The sequence below is a fragment of the Blennius ocellaris genome (assembly GCF_963422515.1).
Source record: "Blennius ocellaris genome assembly, chromosome: 2".
Taxonomy (NCBI): Eukaryota; Metazoa; Chordata; class Actinopteri; order Blenniiformes; family Blenniidae; genus Blennius; species Blennius ocellaris.
The window spans coordinates 18,863,959-18,882,007 of record NC_137651.1 but is presented as its reverse complement, the minus strand read 5'-3'; the positions used below and the strand labels follow the sequence as shown (position 1 = coordinate 18,882,007).

Below are 18,049 nucleotides of genomic sequence, written 5' to 3'. Positions count from 1 at the left end.
CTTTTCATGTGTGACTGACGGTTTCCATCTGACTGCATCTCTGCCTCCTTGTCTGCATAAGAAGAAAAAACAAAACAAAACAAAAAAACCCCAAAAAACCTGAAAATGTCTCCTTGAGCTTTTGGGATCGTGTGTCTGTGTGAGCACACATGCACGCTGCTCTTTGTACTGCATGTGTTGTCCCTTTCTCCATCCATTTGTTTTATGTTAAAATGTGTGCAACGTTTGTGACTTGTGACTGTAATTATGTGTGCACGTACACGTGCACCCGTGTGGCGGCATGGGGGTTACAGGGACTCTCATTCATCACATTAAAGGGAGCAAGTGGGGGGATGGGACCGAAACTGGACTGCAAAAGTTATTATGCAAAGGCTGGGCTGTAAATCTTTGTGTGCGCCTGTGCACTCTACTGTATGTGTGTGCTTGTGGGTGTCTTCATCTGTGTGTGTGTGTGTGTGCGCACACGCTCCTCCTGAGAGGCTCTCCTCATTAAGCAGCGAGGCGACAGGAGTGCAGAGTGTGTGTTTTCACACGCCGCTGCTCCGATACAACAAGAGCCACTTTTTTTTTTTTTTTGCCTCCTTTTCCATCTCTTCCCCCTTTGTGCTTCCTCACTTTCCTCCTCCTCTTCCTATTTTTTTCTCCCCTCTTTACCGCACCTTTGCGTCTCCCCTTTCTGCACCTCCTCGCTCTTCTTTCCATCTACACCTGCAGTGCCAGCACGTTTGTTTCATTCCTTGATTGTGAAGAGCCACGGTACCGGCTGAAAACATTTCCTCATCACTTATTAATTCACATCTAAAGCTCACGCTTGATTAAGCAAGTTTATTTATTTATTTTTTCTGAGCTTACCTTTTGAGGTATTTTATGTTTTTGACAAAAAGTCAAAGGGCGCTTATTAAATAAGTTCAATCAATTTGAGCAAATGTCATGCAAATGTTTTCCTTCAATATGCAAAGTCAAGAAGCTGGTATACCGTCAGGAAAAAAAATATATGAGGAAATTTTGAAAGTGAGGGTAGAGTGGGAATGAGAAAAGTCAACAGGTAGGTTTATTACATGCATGCATGCTTGTGTGTGTGTGTGTGTGTGTGTGTGTGTGTGTGTGTGTGTGTGTGTGTGTGTGTGTGTGTGTGTGTGTGTGTGTGTGCGTGTGTGTGTGCGTGCGTGCGTGCGTGCGTGCGTGCGTGCACGGCGAGGACAACATTATCTGCTTTGGGATGGAAGCAGCTTCCACTGTGGTTGCCCAGAGGATGAGATTATCAAGCACTCAGAGTGCCATTGGTTCCATGTCAGACTCTTAGAGGGAGGTGGAAGAGGAGGACAGACTGAAGATAAAGAAAGGAAACCTTTAGAGGAAGAAATGTACAGTAATAAAGAAACATCTCTGTGTTATGTTTGTTTGAACTCCTGTACTTTAATAGCCTTGCATCAGTGGTGGCCTGAAGGTTATAGAAACAAGTATATAACTTGTATGAGTCCGGCTGTGTGAAGGACACTCTGTGGAACCATGGGTAGGTCCTTAGCCACCAACTGTTTCGGTTGCATTCGTACTGGCATTGGGTATAAACGCAATGGGAAGGGGCAGTCGAGACACACTTCCATAACTCTTCAGGAAATGTTATGTAAAAGTTAATTGCACCGAATTCACAGGGCTTAAAACTCCTGTGTGAGTGTGGTCTTCACGTGCTTGTGTTGTTTTATGAGAGCAATTGTTGTACTGCAGTTGCGACAGGGGATTTTGCCTCTTGCCGTTTGCTCTTGACCAGGTCGACGTTCTAGATGACAAATAATTCTAAACCTACTTACCTGGTTAATCAAATTCCAATTTGCATTTATAGCCAAAGTCGGAGAGTGAAAGATTATCTTTGTCCATTAAAAAAAAAAAAAAAAAGAAATATCATAGTCCAAACAAGAATTAAATTATGTTAAAAATAACTATTGGAAGTAAACCTGAAACCAGGGTTTTACTTCTGAGAAATTCTGCACTGGTGCAGCATTAGTCCTGACTTCAACACACAAAAAAACACACCTCCTTGCAGTATTTTTCTTTTTGAAGAATTTGTAGTCAGAACCCTAAATACACTGAAAACACTGCATCATGAATAGATTTATCAAAAAAAAAAGAAGAAATATAAGAGGTTAAAAAGACAATGTGGTGGAGAAAGTGTAGGGCTTGAGGGAGCTTGGGAGGTGAAATAACGGCACGACGTAGCGAAAGAGGAGCATGGAGTAAGAAAAGAGAAAATGAGACGGGGGAGAAAGAAATTATAAGGAGAGGGAGGAAGGATGGGGAAGGGTGGGTGCTGTGGGGTGGGTGGAGGGGGGGGGGGGGGGGGGGGGGGGGGGCATTTGAGGATTCATCTCTTGCTGGATAATTCCCAGGAGGATCTCTCTCCAACACTTGAAAGCTGTGAAGTGTGCGGTTCTGCTCATACTCCTCCTGGTAATTGGAAGAGGAGCGGAGGGGAGGAGGGGGGAGGAGGGGAGGCAGTCAGGTAAAGGAGGGAGATGTGGATGAATTTTGAAAAAAAAAGAGGGTGGAAATGGTGGCTGAACCTGGTAAAATTTTGGGGAGTGAATGAGAGGAAGAGGGCAAAAAGGGAAGCGTTGCTTGATGGTTCCTTGCTTTCTTTCCTTCACTTTCCCTTCCTTTCATTGCGCTCGCCATGTATTTCTTTTATTTTTGCTCATTAGCTCACTCCTTTTTATTCCCCCCACTCTCTATCCCCATTCCCCTCCCTCCCTTTGCCGGCGATGGCGTGTCAGTGGTTGCAGTGGTTGCAGGCGGCTTCTGAAACATGGCTGCGGGCGTTTAATCATTGATGGAGTTTCTTCCTCCATGCAGGCAGGCCAGCGGGCAGCCCCGACTCACTCGCATGCATCAGGACCTGCTGATTCACTCTCTAGGGTCTGCGTGTGCACACACACATACACACACAAACACACATGCAGAAATTCAAAGGCAAACAAAGGTACACGTGCACTCATAGCTATAGCACAGATACAAATAAGCCTGGAAATTTAAATGTGTGTGTGCGTGTGTGCGTGTGTGTGTGTGCCCCACATGTGGGGCAATCCACATGTGTGCCTGTTAACACACCAGAGACCGAGGGCCAATCAGCAGCAGTAAAGTCCAAGTAAAAGCAGTAAAGATAAAAGCAATTTATTTGATCAGAACAAAAGTACAAAAGCGTGTTTGCGTTGGCTCCAGGCTTGCACGCCACATACGTCTCCTCAGCTTCATGCATCCTCCTGCTACACTCTGTAAACATCTGGCTCTGTTGTTGATTTCTTCAAAAGTAAATATACTTTAAGAATATAATTGTTGTGTAAGTGTATAGATTGTCATCTTGTATCCTAGCATTTTTTATATAATCTAATTTGATCCCCTTTGTGTGTGCAATACGCTGTTATTTCACTATGTGGGTGGATGCAGCAACAGCTACAGGAAGTAAGGTCCAATTCATTATACCTGGATGCCAAAAACTAGTATAGAAGGTTCCAACGGTCTGTTTTACTGTAGATTTCTTTTGTTGAGCCCAAACTGAGAGAAAGGGTCAAGCATCCCTACATTTTATGAATTGCAGGACTCATGCTGTGACCTTTTACAAATTAACTTTGCATGATGAAAAGTTAAATACCTGTTGACGTCTAACCGTAATTTGTGTGTTACAAGATACATTTCTTATGACGATGTACTAGGAAAACTATGAATGTGCTTCCCAGTCGTTTAACTGAAAACGAACAGTACATGTGCACAAATGTTGCAGCTTCCTGCGTGAAGGAACCTACAAACCTCAAATTTCCTGCAGTGGTTTGAGTTTGGACTTGTGGACCTTTCTTTCTTTGAGATGTTTGCATGTTCTCTCTGTGCGTGCATCTAAAAACATGCTCACACTCCAAATAATTGTTTGTTTTATTTTTTTATTGGTGATTCATATAGATTTGCCCAGAGGTGATTGTTTGTGATGATCTGTTTCTCTCTGTTTGCTCTGTGATGGACTGGCGACCTTTCCAGGGTGTATTGAGCCAAGCTCTATTTTGGATAAAGTGGTATAGAAGATGGATCAATTTCTTCTGACCATCTGTGCAGGACCGATCCTGCACAGATTTTATGGTGCAAATGACTTCCAGTATGTCACTACTCAAATAATATCACTCTACCTGAATAGCTACTGCCTTTAGACAGATTCATAAGGACAATTTATCAAACAAACAGTTCAAACCAGATTTTAATTTCCATGGTAACCGCAAACATGTTGTAACTCTTGTCACTCTTTGGTTTGGTAACAAAACAACTGACGCAAGTTTAGTCGAGAATGATCATTTGAATTTGGTTCCCTTCATACTGAATTTTTGCATGGAAGTGTTCACTGTTGGGCCTTCTCAATCCATTGTGGGTTTTTGTTGCATCCTTAAATACATTTAAAAAGTCAGTGTTTACTTTTGGTTTCACATGGTGCACATTGGTCAGGACTTCCACCATGAATCTGTCTTATCTATATTTAGTCTCATGCCTCACTGCATTGCGTCTCTCATGATCACTGGCGTCACAAGGGGTCGCCATAATTCAAAAGAAATGGCATTTTATTTTGACTGAAAACAATCAAAAGTCACTGATTTTTTTTTCTGAGGGACATTCAGTAGTTTAAATAGAGCTGCATTAAACGCAACTTGACATTAAAAATGTGCTACTTGCCATATTGTGATTATATTTCACAAAAGAAAGAGCAATAGACATTGATGGTCTGGGACTGTTTGATGGCATCACACACATTTCTCTGTCTCGCGCTCTAAAAAGTGCAACTCTATTGGAGAAAGTTTCATCACCCTTTACTGAGCAAGTGACCATATTTGGTAACTTCCACATTTCTAACTTTTCTTCCAAACTCTGATGCGTGTGAGTTTAATGTCAGAAGACATGAAAAAATGTTCTGTCTGCGCTGTTTGTGTAGGGTTTTTACAATATGTGTTAATAACGACAAAAGATGTTTTAAACTTCTCCGGTATTGACATAAATTCATCTTACTCCCAGTTAGTGCATCATATTTATGCACAATAGATACATTTTATTTCAGTCAGCACCTTTTAAATGGCACATTATATTCATCATAAACAGCCTGAAAATTGTACATATACACATCTTGCACTTGTCATTGTGTCCAGATGCCAACTCAAAGCACTGTTGTTCCACTGAAGCAGCTAAAATTCTGACAATGTCATTTATATAGTCTTAAAGAAAGCTAGACAATATTTTGGTATTAATGATATCCTGATAATCTCCGGCTACCTCCCTAGTGTGTATACAGAATTTATTAACACTTCATCATTGCAACAATGCGATTCACAAAAGACCACAATGCCTGAATGATGAGTTTAATTAAAGGGCAGAAAATAGGCCAGTACATATCTTTTCACTGCACATCTCACCTAATAAATGTGCAGGTAATTTCTTTTCTTTCCTTTTTTCCCCTCCTCAATTAAATTTCATCTTTTGAAAAAGCTGACATCAGCACAATCTCATAATATCATCACTTGCGAGAAAGATTATTAGGTATTATGAGGATGAGGGACTTGGTGTGGATAAAAGTAACATGTGAATATCAGTGAGCATCCGTTATTTTATTTGATCTATTTTCTTGTTTACATGCTCACGGGGAACGAACACATGGTTCATTTGTTTTCTCGTGATGGTCGGTACCTCAGAATAGACGATGCTGGTATAATGTTACTGCACCACTTGTGAAAGTACGCAGCTCGGCTCCAAAGTCTGATGCGGTTTGAATTCACACAATACAGACAACAGCCTCCCGCTTGTGGTTTTGTCTCAGTGTAACCCTGTTGAATCCTGCAGCAGCAGGTAGAGCTCATCATTTCCCTCCCCTTCCCCGTTCTGTCTGTCTGCCTGTCTCTCATCCTGATCAAGAGAGAGCCTTTCTCTCTCTTTTTTTTTTATTATTTTATTTCTCTGAGGATTAAAGCCAGACCCTGTCGAGTAGAAACCCAATCTCTCCCTCTCACTCCTCCTCCTCCTCCTCTTCCTTCCCTATTCTCACCATCAAATTCCATCAAATTCACCCTCTCCCTGCTCCCCCCCTGCCGGCCAAAGCTAGACTCCACCCTGAAAATGGATGGATTAATGACCTCTCTGTCTCTCATGTGAGCCTACATGCACAACATCACCTAAAGCATTGTCTGTCTGCATGCTGCTGTGCACTTATCGTTTTTTTCCCCTTTCTTTTCCTGCAGGATGAATGGTTTTCTGTGTGTGTAGGAGTTTGGAGGGTACCTGTGTAATCCGTTTCTATTGTGTTGGTATTTGCTCCGTCCTGTCGGGTGGTGACTCATTGTGAGGGTTGCCATCCGCTGCATTACATCTTCGAGATAGAAGGAAGCCTACATACAAAGTAGACTGCGGTGGTTATGCGATTGCTTCCATTAAACTGATTATGCAATCAACGGCAGTGAGACAGACAGACAGAGACGGAGGGGGGTAGATGTGGATAACACACACGCGCACACACACACACACACACATGCTCAGATTTGCACGTATCTACACAGCAGTGTAGCGGGGAATTTCTCTCTTGTTAATAATTATTATGAAATGGCTTCACACGGAGCACTTGCCTTTTCCTGCTCAGCGTGAGCGCAGGTCTGGTACGGCAACGTCCCACTGCACGCAAACGCACTGCTTGTTACTTGTTTCTTTCTTCAGTTCTTCCCCTCTCCCTCCTCCTCCATCCTCTCCACTCCTGACAATATTTACCGGACCCTGGGGGCTCCCAGCAGACATCCCTCTACCCCCCCCCCCCCCCATCACTTCCTGGGTGAACTGGGGTTTGGAGAGTCCCGGGCTTCAGCTGTGGCCTTGTATTCAACAATGCATGTCTTCTTTCTTCTTTTCTTCATATCCCAACATTTTATCTCTAATCACCAGCTCGCTGTCGATGCACTCCTCAGCACATCTCTGTGATGGCTGCCTTGTTGATCTTCCGGGGACTTTTATAGTCTTTCACTCTTCAATCTGTCTCACTGTTGTGGCTTCTTCACTCCAGGGCAACGTTTCATAAGTCTGACTTATGAGTTTACACTCTACTCTTCACCCCTTTCTCCCAAGAGTCCACTTGGGAGAAAGGTAAAGTCACACACGTAAAGTCACACACGTTCTTACCTCTTTGTTTTTGTCTTTTCTCCTCACAGCCAAGAAAGCACCAGACGGCTCCGTCATTGCAAATGGCTACTGCGATTTCTGCCTCGGGGGCTCAAAGAAGACGGGCTGTCCTGAAGACCTTATCTCCTGTGCGGACTGTGGACGCTCAGGTAGGGCACCGCTGAAGGGGGTGATTGGCCGGAGGAAGGCAGTGCTCTGTTGATGCACATTTCTGGAATGTTTTTTTTATAAGGAAACGCAAGTTTTCTTCGAAGAGTGTAAATTGGATGGACCATACCAGCGTTTCTGTTTCAGCCCATCTTAATACAAATCTTTGTACAGTGTATTATTAGTCCTTTGATGTAACGTTGAGGTTTATTCAAGGCGGCCATTGGTTGTCTTGATTACACTTCAGTCTGAAAATCAACTTGCAGAGACCACAGTGATTCCCCAAAACCTTCAAATGCTGAGAATCAGTGAACATGCACCACAAATATGCACATGAAGAAAAACCCAAAAAATTATAATTAACAGTACAACTGATGTCTGGACTTTGAACTGCGTATCAGTTGAGACGTTCTAGTGAGAAAAAAAAAATTGAAAGAGGCATATTATGTGTGCCTTTTCTTTCTCATATCTAATATGAAGAGAAATGCACCAAAGTTAAACCAAATATGAGTGTTGTCACTTTGCTGTTGCCATGTGTTCTAACCTGAACAATATTCAGGGCAGGAGCTGCAGTATCTCAATCAGATATAACTAAATCATGTAAAACGACGTCCATCCATGGGTCCCAACCTGGGGATCGGTAACTCTCTTTGGTGGGCTTCAGATATCTGGGTAGTGTCGGTTCAAAATTAGATTTGCACATGTCAGAGAAATCTACAGGACGACTGACGAAGGAACCTACTGTGGCTGTACAATATATAGCAAATTTCCTTTTTGAGTGACCTGAAGATGGGAAATATGTACAGTACGTATTGCAAGAGACCAAAAATAGTTGGACCATCTTAACTGAATTGCTTCAATTGGTAAAATCTAAATAAATCACCTTGACTTGATTCATTTAGATGTTACCAATTGAAGCAATTTAATAAATTTGGTCCAACTATTTTCTTTTTTTTATTGTAAGTTGCTCTGTTATAATATTGGACCAATCAGATGGCGCCATATTGCCCTGGATGCACGACCACTTGGTCACAAATAGAATAAATTAGAGGCAAGAGAAAGAGCACCTTTAACAGATGTTAATAAGAAATTAACAACATCTACTTTTACATCTATCAACTTCTGTTTGAGTATTCATTGCAAATCATTTCATTACTCACAATACTTGTGCGAATATAGAAACTGCCCATTGCTTTTACATTCAAGCCATTCGGTTTTTGTCTGTTGGCGACAGTAGCTGTTCTATGCTAGCGTTGGCTTCACTGCAATCTTTTAGAACTTCAGACATCATAAAGGGGCGTGCAGCATTTTGTAGAGCCATTCAGGGGGTTAAAAAGAAAAAGAATGGGAACCTCTGACTTACATCAACAATGTTGCACCCCTATTTTATAAGACCAAAAGAATGATCAAACTAAATCTTATCTGAACTGAGAGTACAAACACATTCGTTCTGGGACTTTATGAATTTTCACAAAAATAGGGCACATGTGAGGTTGACATTTGAGTGGAAAATTTCCTCAGTATATTCTTGGGCTGTTGTGTTAATCACTGTATCAGAATGATAAAAACTACATGTTCATCAATCTTTTTCGGCACAGTTTTTGTTGTCTCAATTGTCTCTCTGTCAGCAAATGGCTCAATGTATACAGCATCGTTTTTGGACCATATTATACTAAATGTGTGCTTGGCGCTTTTAACTTTGGCTCCGGTTCTTTGTGTAGTGACAAGGGAGGGAATTGTATCATTGTCTATACTGCAACCAGCCAAGTGGGGCAGTTACATTTATGTTGGCTTTACTTTTGGGTAGTTTTAATTTAATCTACTGTCTGAAACTACATTACTGAGCGACGTTAATGCAACTTTTGGCAAAAAAAAAAAAAAAAGTAATTTAAAATGTGTAATGATATTCATTGTGATGTGATAACTCTTGATGAAGTCGTTGCAAGTTGAAAACTGATGGAAATGAATGGCAAACAATGGCTGTCTGAAAATAAAAAAAACCTTCAGAACAAAACAAAACACATTGTTATGTCCTCTGGGAAACTGTCTGTAATGTAAATTGTTCTAAGAGACTTTGCACATATTTACCAACACATATAAACAGGAAGTTGTTTGCATTTCTACAAGCTGAATTCACTTGTCAAAGGATCCAATCAATAATGACAAGCATAATAAATAATGGATTTTCTTATGAGGTATAATGAAGAGTAAACATAATTGGGGGAAAAGAACTCAATCTTGGAAGAAAACCTCAGGTTGGGAGTGAAAGTGAGATAACCAGAAACAACAAATCAATGTATTTGGTTGTGGCATCTTGTGTACACATGCACTGGTACAGTGGGATAAGAAAAAATACATTTAATGTGTTCATTTTCACTCAACACAAATCTCTTCCTTGTAGTTAATACAGGCAGATTTATTGGCACTGACATGTGAATGATCCATCTTGGTTTGACCTTCTCGTCTGGCCAAAAAAAAAACAACACACGATTGTTGAGAGTGTTATGTGCTGCACACTTTACAGTTTTAGCTGCTTGTGCATCTGCCAAGTGTGATTTCATAAAACTTGTCTGATTCTTCCTTCGCAAGTGTATCCCATTGTACAAGGACAATACAAGAGTTTGTGAGAGACTGTTTTTACCATTAGTGTGTCTTTTGGTTGTGAATTGCAAGCAGTATTTCTTTTATTTGTTTTTACAATGGTTGTATAATTTTTATTTATTTTTTTTTCCATCCAAAGCTTTGGTATGGGATGTGTTTGTACCTTCTGGTCATACATTACAGTGTATGTGGTGTGTACTTATTTGATTGCATGTACTGTATTTACATAAATATTCTTTTTTTTCCCCTCCCACATGTTCATTTTTTGAAAAATAAAAGAAGAGAATTAAAAAAAAGATCTATGTGATTTGTAGTTAATGGGCTAATGCATGCAAAACACTGGTATGGTCCTGTCACAGAGTAGACAGATAAAGGCCAGGGAGCGAGGCTGACGTAATAAATCCTTTACAGTTGTAAGCAAGTAACAGGGAAAACTAAAACAAATAATTGTATTTGAAATGCGGCAGAGCTGGATTGAAGAAAAACTGGATTTTTTGTCAATAACTGGCAGCACTATCAAGTGAATTTGAGTTATTTTTTGACAGTTTTTGAGACAAAATGAACACTTGGCCGAGAAGTTTTCCATAAATGTACATTATTGCTGTCAAATATTATAATCCCCCCCTTAAATTCTACTTTGGAAAAAGCTTTCAGACCTTTAGACCTTCAGAAACCACAAGAACCAAGCAGATTGATAGATGGATAAAAATAATTGGATGATGAATGACACAGACAGCTATAGCAAAGAGAAACACAAACACACACAAAACAAAAATGAGTGGCCATGTGCTTGTGTGTTTGTGTGTGGGTGTTTGCATGTGTGTGTGTGTGTGTGTGTGTGTGTCTGTGTCTGTGTCTGTGTCTGTGTCTGTGTCTGTGTGTGTGTGTGTGTGTGTGTGTGTGTGTGTGTGTGTGTGTGTGTGTGTGTGTGTGTGTGTGTGTGTGTGTGTGTGTGTGTGTGTGTGTGTGTGTGTGCGTATGTGTGTGTGCACCCAGGCCACCCGTCCTGTCTGCAGTTCACAGTGAACATGACGGCTGCGGTGAGGACTTATCGCTGGCAGTGCATCGAGTGCAAATCCTGCAGCCTGTGCGGCACCTCTGAGAACGACGTAGGCACTCACTTTCTACTACATGTTAACCCTTCAACACATGTGGCTGCACACACAAATACGCACACACGCGCGCACACACACACGCACTCAACTGATGTACTGTGCAAGACGGACGGAGTGCGGCAGGGGTGACCAGTGTAAAACTAATTGTCACCACGATCTACGTGGATTTCATGCTTTTGCCGTTTTTTTGCGAGAGTTCAAAGTGTTTGACCAACAAAACAAATATAACAATATCCAGAATCTGTGTTGCTGTTACGTCAGGATTAAAAAACAATTAAAAGACTATGTGTTTAGTCTCACTGTTGCTAAGAAACTTGTCTTTATTTAGCACGTTAACCTGTTTTCTCTTACCATGCCCTCTAAAATACTACAACCTGACAAACCTTTAAGTTGTATAGGTTGCATTAGAATAGCTTTGGAAAGTGTTAATTTACATAAAAGAGTTGTTTGGCCTTTTCTTTATTATTACTTTTTTTTTTAGATGCATAAATGGTTAACGATCATGATTAAATGATCAGCCAATGTGTAGTTTCTTGTAATAATAAAATGTGAGGCTGTATTGTGCATCTTTCAGACACACATTCTATTCCAAGTTTAATTCAAAAACTTAAAAAAAAGCTTTGAACAGGAACTAAAAAGCTAACCTGGTTCTGCTAACTTCTACTTTATTCACTTTTATCTAAGGATTAGATAACTCATTCCTGCGGCATTCACACATTTCAGTTCTGGATTTCCAATTTGATCACATTTAAATTATATAAATGCTGTTTTCAAGAAGACAACTGGGATGGAACGGGTTTAAATCCAAGAAAGACATCCAAAGACAGAAATATCAACAACCTATTTAACAGACTGACACTGTAATGCTGATTTTCAATGCAGTCTACCTAAACCTTTCTATGAGACCTTTCTGAGAATGTAACTCAGTATTCATAGTATTCAACCACAGCAGAATCGTGACGCGCCCCTAGCCTCTTATTTAACGTGCGTACAGATCAATACTTTAAATCACCTCACTCGTGACTTTTTGTTGTTGTGTCGGGTTTCGATTACAGGCCTGTATCTGTAACAATAACATGCGCGACGCTCTTCTGTTTCAGGACCAGCTGCTGTTCTGCGACGATTGTGACAGAGGCTACCACATGTACTGCCTGAGCCCCCCCATGTCTGAACCACCGGAGGGTACGTGTGTTTTGCCACCATGTAATTCTTCGCAGAGCGAACAGCCAACGTTTTCCATCAACACAATCTTAAATGGACATTTTACTTGGGAGACTCTGTGTTTGTCTGGTGACTTTATCTTTAGATGGGATCCTCATCAGTCCTCGTTTTTAATTGAATTGCAGAGTGAGATCAGAGAATGAGGAGTCCTCATAAGCTCAGACATGCATTTAGTCCGCTTGCACAACACACACAGTAACAACTCATCTGAGAGCGTTTTTGGTGTCAGTGCAGACTTATGTAACCATCTGTACTGTAGGTGGGGGAGAGACACAGTGAGGAGAGTGAAACCAGCGGTCAGATGTTTTTGTCCCCCCCCCCCCCCGCTCGAGTTTGTTTTGGGTAAAAAAAAAAATAAAAATGTCGCAGCCCCCAGGTCCATGCAGCTCTATGTTGAAGCATTCTAATCTGAACGCACCAGGCTGAAAGATGTGGAGCTCGTGGTCGCACAAATGGAGCAGGTACATCCATTTAAATCTGTCATTTGCCATATAAGATGGCTGCCTCGGGGTGTTTGACAGGGTTGTCATGGAAATGAGTAGTAGAACGATAATCTGTTTCCATGGCAAAAGTGTCACTTGGCTGAACATACAGTAAGCGGTGCCACTTGTGTTCAACACTCACTAACAGTGTCAAGCTTTGCCCACACATGTAATGCTTTTTCCTTTACAAGAAACATTTTTTCTTTTTTTTCCCCGGAAGTAGCCGGTTATTTCTGGTCGGCGTTCTCACAGATCCTGTCACACCAGTAGTGAAACATATATCTTGTTTAAAAAAAGACTTTCTGCAGCATGCTTTTTGCTCACAAAAAACACCTTTAGGCAAGATCCACACTCACTTTGAAGTATTAAGGTTGAGAGGTACATTTTAGCATCTGTCTCAAGTTGATGTTTAATTAATGTCACAAATCCTGTGCCAAAATCCAAACTAGTTGTCAAATCCCCGGCATCCACAAACCATAGGCACAGCATGTGGCGCTTTAACATGGGGCTTTAATTTACAGTGTTACTTAACGCTCTGTGTGAAATGAGGGATTAATCCACAAGGCTTTACAATAGCAGTGATTGAACTTCCGATCCATGATGTGTTCCGTGTGTGTGTGCGTGTGTGTGTGTGTGTGTGTGTGTGTGTGTGTGTGTGTGTGTGTGTGTGTGTGTGTGTGTGTGTGTGCGTGTGTGTGTGTTGTACAGGGAGTTGGAGCTGTCATCTGTGTCTGAGACAACTGAAGGAGAAGGCCTCAGCCTACATCACCCTCACTTAATCTCCGGAGCTGCGCCTCGTTTCCTCGTGGCCCTTCATCTCCTCCCAGACCATCTCTCCACCGCCCCCTCTTTGTGCCTCGGTGTCCCCCCCCCCCTCCTCCCCCCCTCCAATTTGTCCCTGTGACCTTTGACACGACTGAGCCCACAGTACCCTTGCTGCACCCTTTCTCCAATGTCTCTCCAGCGGCGAGCCAACCTTCATAATTTTTTGTCACTTAAACTCCCCGTTGTGTTTGACCTGAGCTGCTCCTCCTCCTCCTTCCTCCTCCTCCTCCTTCCTCCTCCTCCTCCTTACATTCCAGCTCTGTCTCAACTGAGGAATTCATCAGCTGGCAATAACTTTGCTAGCAAGACACACACTCCAGCCTGCCAAGGACACTTCTGAGGCATACTACTCCACAGGAACCCTCATAAGGGCCCTCCGATGAGCCCTAATGATCTTCAGCTGCAACTCAGTCAAGTAGTGAGTGAGAATTAATAAGATGGATAGGTGTTGGGCAGAGGACAGGGCATGGAAGACCCTGGAAAACCATGGAGCAGTATGTTTCAGCGCAAGCCAACTGTGAAATAGACACCGCAACCAAAATTCTCATTCCCTCCCTATGTCCTTTACTGCTTTATGGCAGAGTTTGGACGTTGAACTCTGCTCCTTTATTTGACTGCAGTCTTCAGCAGGGGAGAGAGGATTGTACAGAATTTCTGACTGAACACTCCTATGCGCTCATAGAAATCTCCCCTCAATGGAAAAACGAGGAGCGTCTGGTCAGGATCGCAGGCCGTCTTGGACTTCACCGGGTCCTTTCTCCTTGTGTGGAGTTTCCACAGATTACTGATGCATTTTGGGATTGACACTGACCGTTTCCTTGGACGAGAGGAGAGAAGGATTTTTTCCCCCTCCAATCAGCTATCAGTGTATTAAAAAAATAAACAAAACAACAATTTAGACTTAGCATCTTTCACAAATCCTTTACCTGACCGTTACTCATAATTTCCTTTACAAATCAATGACTGTGAAGCCAATGCGAGACTGAAACGCTCCTGGTGCTTGGTGTGTACTATCTGTGTGTTAAGAATGTAGGATTGAGGTGTGGACAATTCAGATATTTTATTTTTTATTATTCCCTTTTTTTTATTTTTTTTTTATGTGTTTTCATTTGCATGTTGTGCAATTGTTTGGAGAAAAAAAAACACTTTTAAATGAAATTGAGAAGAAAGCACACTTAATCCGCAATAATGTGTTTGTGATATAAAACTTTTTGGGCCAAACTGCGAATGGTTTAAAGTCTGTGTCTGTGTGTGTGTGTGTGTGTGTGTGTGTGTGTGTGTGTGTGTGTGTGTGTGTGTGTGTGTGTGTGTGTGTGTGTGTGTGTGTGTGTGTGTGTGTGTGTGTGTGTGTGTGTCTGTGTGTGTGTGTGTGTGTGTAGATCTGAGTTGCATTGAGCGGCAGGGAAGTTACGTGAATGTAAGGAAAGTCAGCATTTTCCTGTTTGGGCATTCTGGCAGACGTGAGTCCAGTCTTGGCACTGAAATGTTTGATGAAGACAAGAAATAGCTTGAGAAAGTTTCATGGCGGGGAGTTATGCGCCAGACTATTTCTTGGCGGAGATGGCAGGACGTCATTGTGTCCAGCAATGAAATGATTTGGCATAAATCGATTGTGAAAAACATAAAATGTGAGTTAGGCCACCCCCCCCTTCTTTTAATATCTGCGTTAACCTTTGAGCTTTAGAGGCGCGGTTAGAGCGATCACTTCGACTGAAGACAGTTTCAAGTCGACAAGCTTAGGCTGAGCTAACGTTCTGGTGGCTTTCGCTTCCCGATTCCCTGGAAAATATATGAATTTTTGACATTTGTCTTGAAGAGAGGTATGCCCTCCACCAAATTCAACTCAATTTACAAGCTACATCGTAACACACCTTATTTACATCACACATTTCTTGGATAGAGTAGTTCCCATGTGCGTACTTTACGCATCTTCAGCACATGTAAGAGATCAAATCCCAGTTTAAATATCACCATAGCACAACGTCAGGGGTCATTGATTACATGTTAGCAGATATGCTAAGCTCTTTGTTACTAGCTGAAAGCAATCCTCCTTCCAATTGCCCTTTAAAGATCAAATACACCTTGAAGGGTGATTTTAATCATACACTAAACCACTCGTGTAACTTAATCCACTGTCTCATAAGAGATAAACAGTCACATCACCAAAATATGGAACTTAAAAAAACTATTTTATGTCCGTTTGATATAAAACTCGGAGCTTTTCATAACTCCGAGTTTGGTAAGAGGCCCAAAGATTTAAGAGTAAACAAATTAACAATGGTTATAGGTCAAAGTAAAGTGGCAAGACGAATTTCGCAGGACACAAATCACCTTCTGTGTCCTTCCCTGCAGGAGCCGACCCAAGTGAAGGAGTTTCTACTAGCTGGTGGTTCAGTATGAATGTTTGAGCCTGAGTTTATCATAATGTGATTAATATGCCAGCCAGGATGCATTTTTGTGCCGAAGAATTTAAAAGTTTTCTATGAAATAGGTCCATTATGTCATCCTCAACTGGTCGAACTGGATTTTTTTTCAATGCAACCTTAATGCGAATGCTGAGCAATAGCTGAAGCGGCGATTCACGTGATTCTAACGCCCCGATTACACGACAGCAAGTGAAAACACGTCGATTTTGTGTTTTCGTTTTGGAAAAGTTTCACATTTACACAGTTTTTAAAAACAACAAAATGTCAGAAACTTTATTGTTTTCATGTAGGGCTACTGGTAGTGCTGTTGATTGTTTTTGTGACAAAACCACACACATGCACAAGAGAACAACACGCTGCACTTCAATACTGAACTTCATTTTCAAAAAGTTGCATTTGCAATGGCTCTGAGCATCGTTGTCGTGTAAATAGGCACCCAAAAAGCAACAAAAGTTTTCCACATTCACTTGAAAACGTTGCGTAAACGGAGCCTTGGTGGTTTTAGAAGGTTTTGCCATATTGATCTGTGAGCTTTAAGCTTGGAGACAATTGCTGTGAATATGGGATTCAACTGATGGCAACTGGAAACTGCAACGTCAGCCTTTTGTGCACATTAATGTATGAAACATTGGGAACAGATTCCTATCACTTTGGTTTGAATGACGTTTCATTCAAATGCTGCATCTTGTCTCTTGAAAGGGAAATTGTTGCAATCAGGTGGCCTGTAAGAATTAAGCTTAAGCGGCTTTTGCCATCTGATGCGGAAGGATAGGTGCAAATACTGTGTTACCCCGGATTCAGTGTAGCTACTGTTGCACAAATGACACCGGAAATGTTTCTGAACTCATATTTTGATATCGTTACTACTGCTTTTTTAAATAATGACAAAAAAAAATAACCTTTGACTCACATTTCTGTTTGATTCCTTGTTTAGTTTTGTAAATTGTGTTTGTTTGTTTTTTTCACATTTTGCACAGTGTGGCTGCATTTGCTCTTTAAGTGTGTTTACGCCTCAGTATGTGTGTGTATGTGTATGTATGTTTTAGTCTATGTGTGTGTAACCAATTATGAGTACTGCAAGGTCAAAAAACCAAAATGATGTGAATCTTTTTTTTCTTCTTTTTTTCTCAGTGGAACCAGTTGCATGGCACATCACTGCTGCAGGATTGTAATGTTGAGTCCAGATCACAGCAAAGTTGTACTTGAGTGTACACGTTTCACACGGGGCACCTGGATTGTGCGTTTTCATTTCATGGGGTTTTTCCTTTAATGTTGTATTTGCCAACAGAAAAACGGTGGTATCCAATCAAAAATCCTTTATTTTCATGATCCAATCAGAGCTAATGTACCGACTTGAAGTGTGCAAATAGTTTGAGGTGAAGTGAAAATGTTTAATGGTGATTGTTATATTACGAAGTGTTTGTGATCTGGATGGACTATGATGATGATGATGATGATGATGATGATGATGTCAATGGTGACTGAAAAGCCTTTATACTGGGAGCTTTGCTGGCACTTAATAGGAGAAGCTTGGTGGAGTCAAAACTAATTTTGATTGTACTATCTGGGGGGAGGGTGGGGGAGCCATGGCTTGGGTGGGGTGGGGTGGGGTGGGGGGGATACACGTGTGAATATTAAATGAATCTGGAGCCTTCCCTTTGTACAAAATGGATGAAACAAACTGAGGTGAAGGTTGGCCACACCGGGAACCTCGAGGCCCGTAGTCCATGCCATTACCGAAACACCCCCCCAGTGTTTTGGCTGTTGAAGCGGCGGCTCAGTCAGAGAGGCTGAGAATTCGGCCTTTCTTGTAAATTGTCGTTCTGTGATCTTGCTTGCACTTTCCCTCCCTTCCCGACCCCCCCCCCCCCCAAAAAAAAAGACAAGACTCTAATTGTAAGTATGTGTGGGCGTGAGTGCGATCTGCACTTTTTTAATTTATTTTTTTTAAATAATTTTGAATCTTTGCATTTTATTTTTATTTTCAATGTGATTATCTGTTGTAAGTGACTGTACGGGGATGACGTTTTTCATTTGTATTTTTTACCTCGGGAGG

The 18,049-nt window shown here is 41.5% G+C and overlaps 1 protein-coding gene across 1 annotated transcript in view; it reads left to right on the top strand.

Moving 5' to 3' along the window:
• Window positions 1-13,521, top strand: part of dpf1 (double PHD fingers 1) — a gene marked incomplete at both ends in the record, with an annotated part of 49,580 nt that extends 36,059 nt beyond the window's left edge. Inside the window, 4 exon segments of the mRNA XM_080509629.1 lie at window positions 7,206-7,325; window positions 10,921-11,033; window positions 12,140-12,221; window positions 13,451-13,521. Of these exon segments, the coding sequence (XP_080365755.1) occupies window positions 7,206-7,325; window positions 10,921-11,033; window positions 12,140-12,221; window positions 13,451-13,521 (386 nt within the window).
• Between the last annotated feature and the right edge of the window lie 4,528 nt (window positions 13,522-18,049).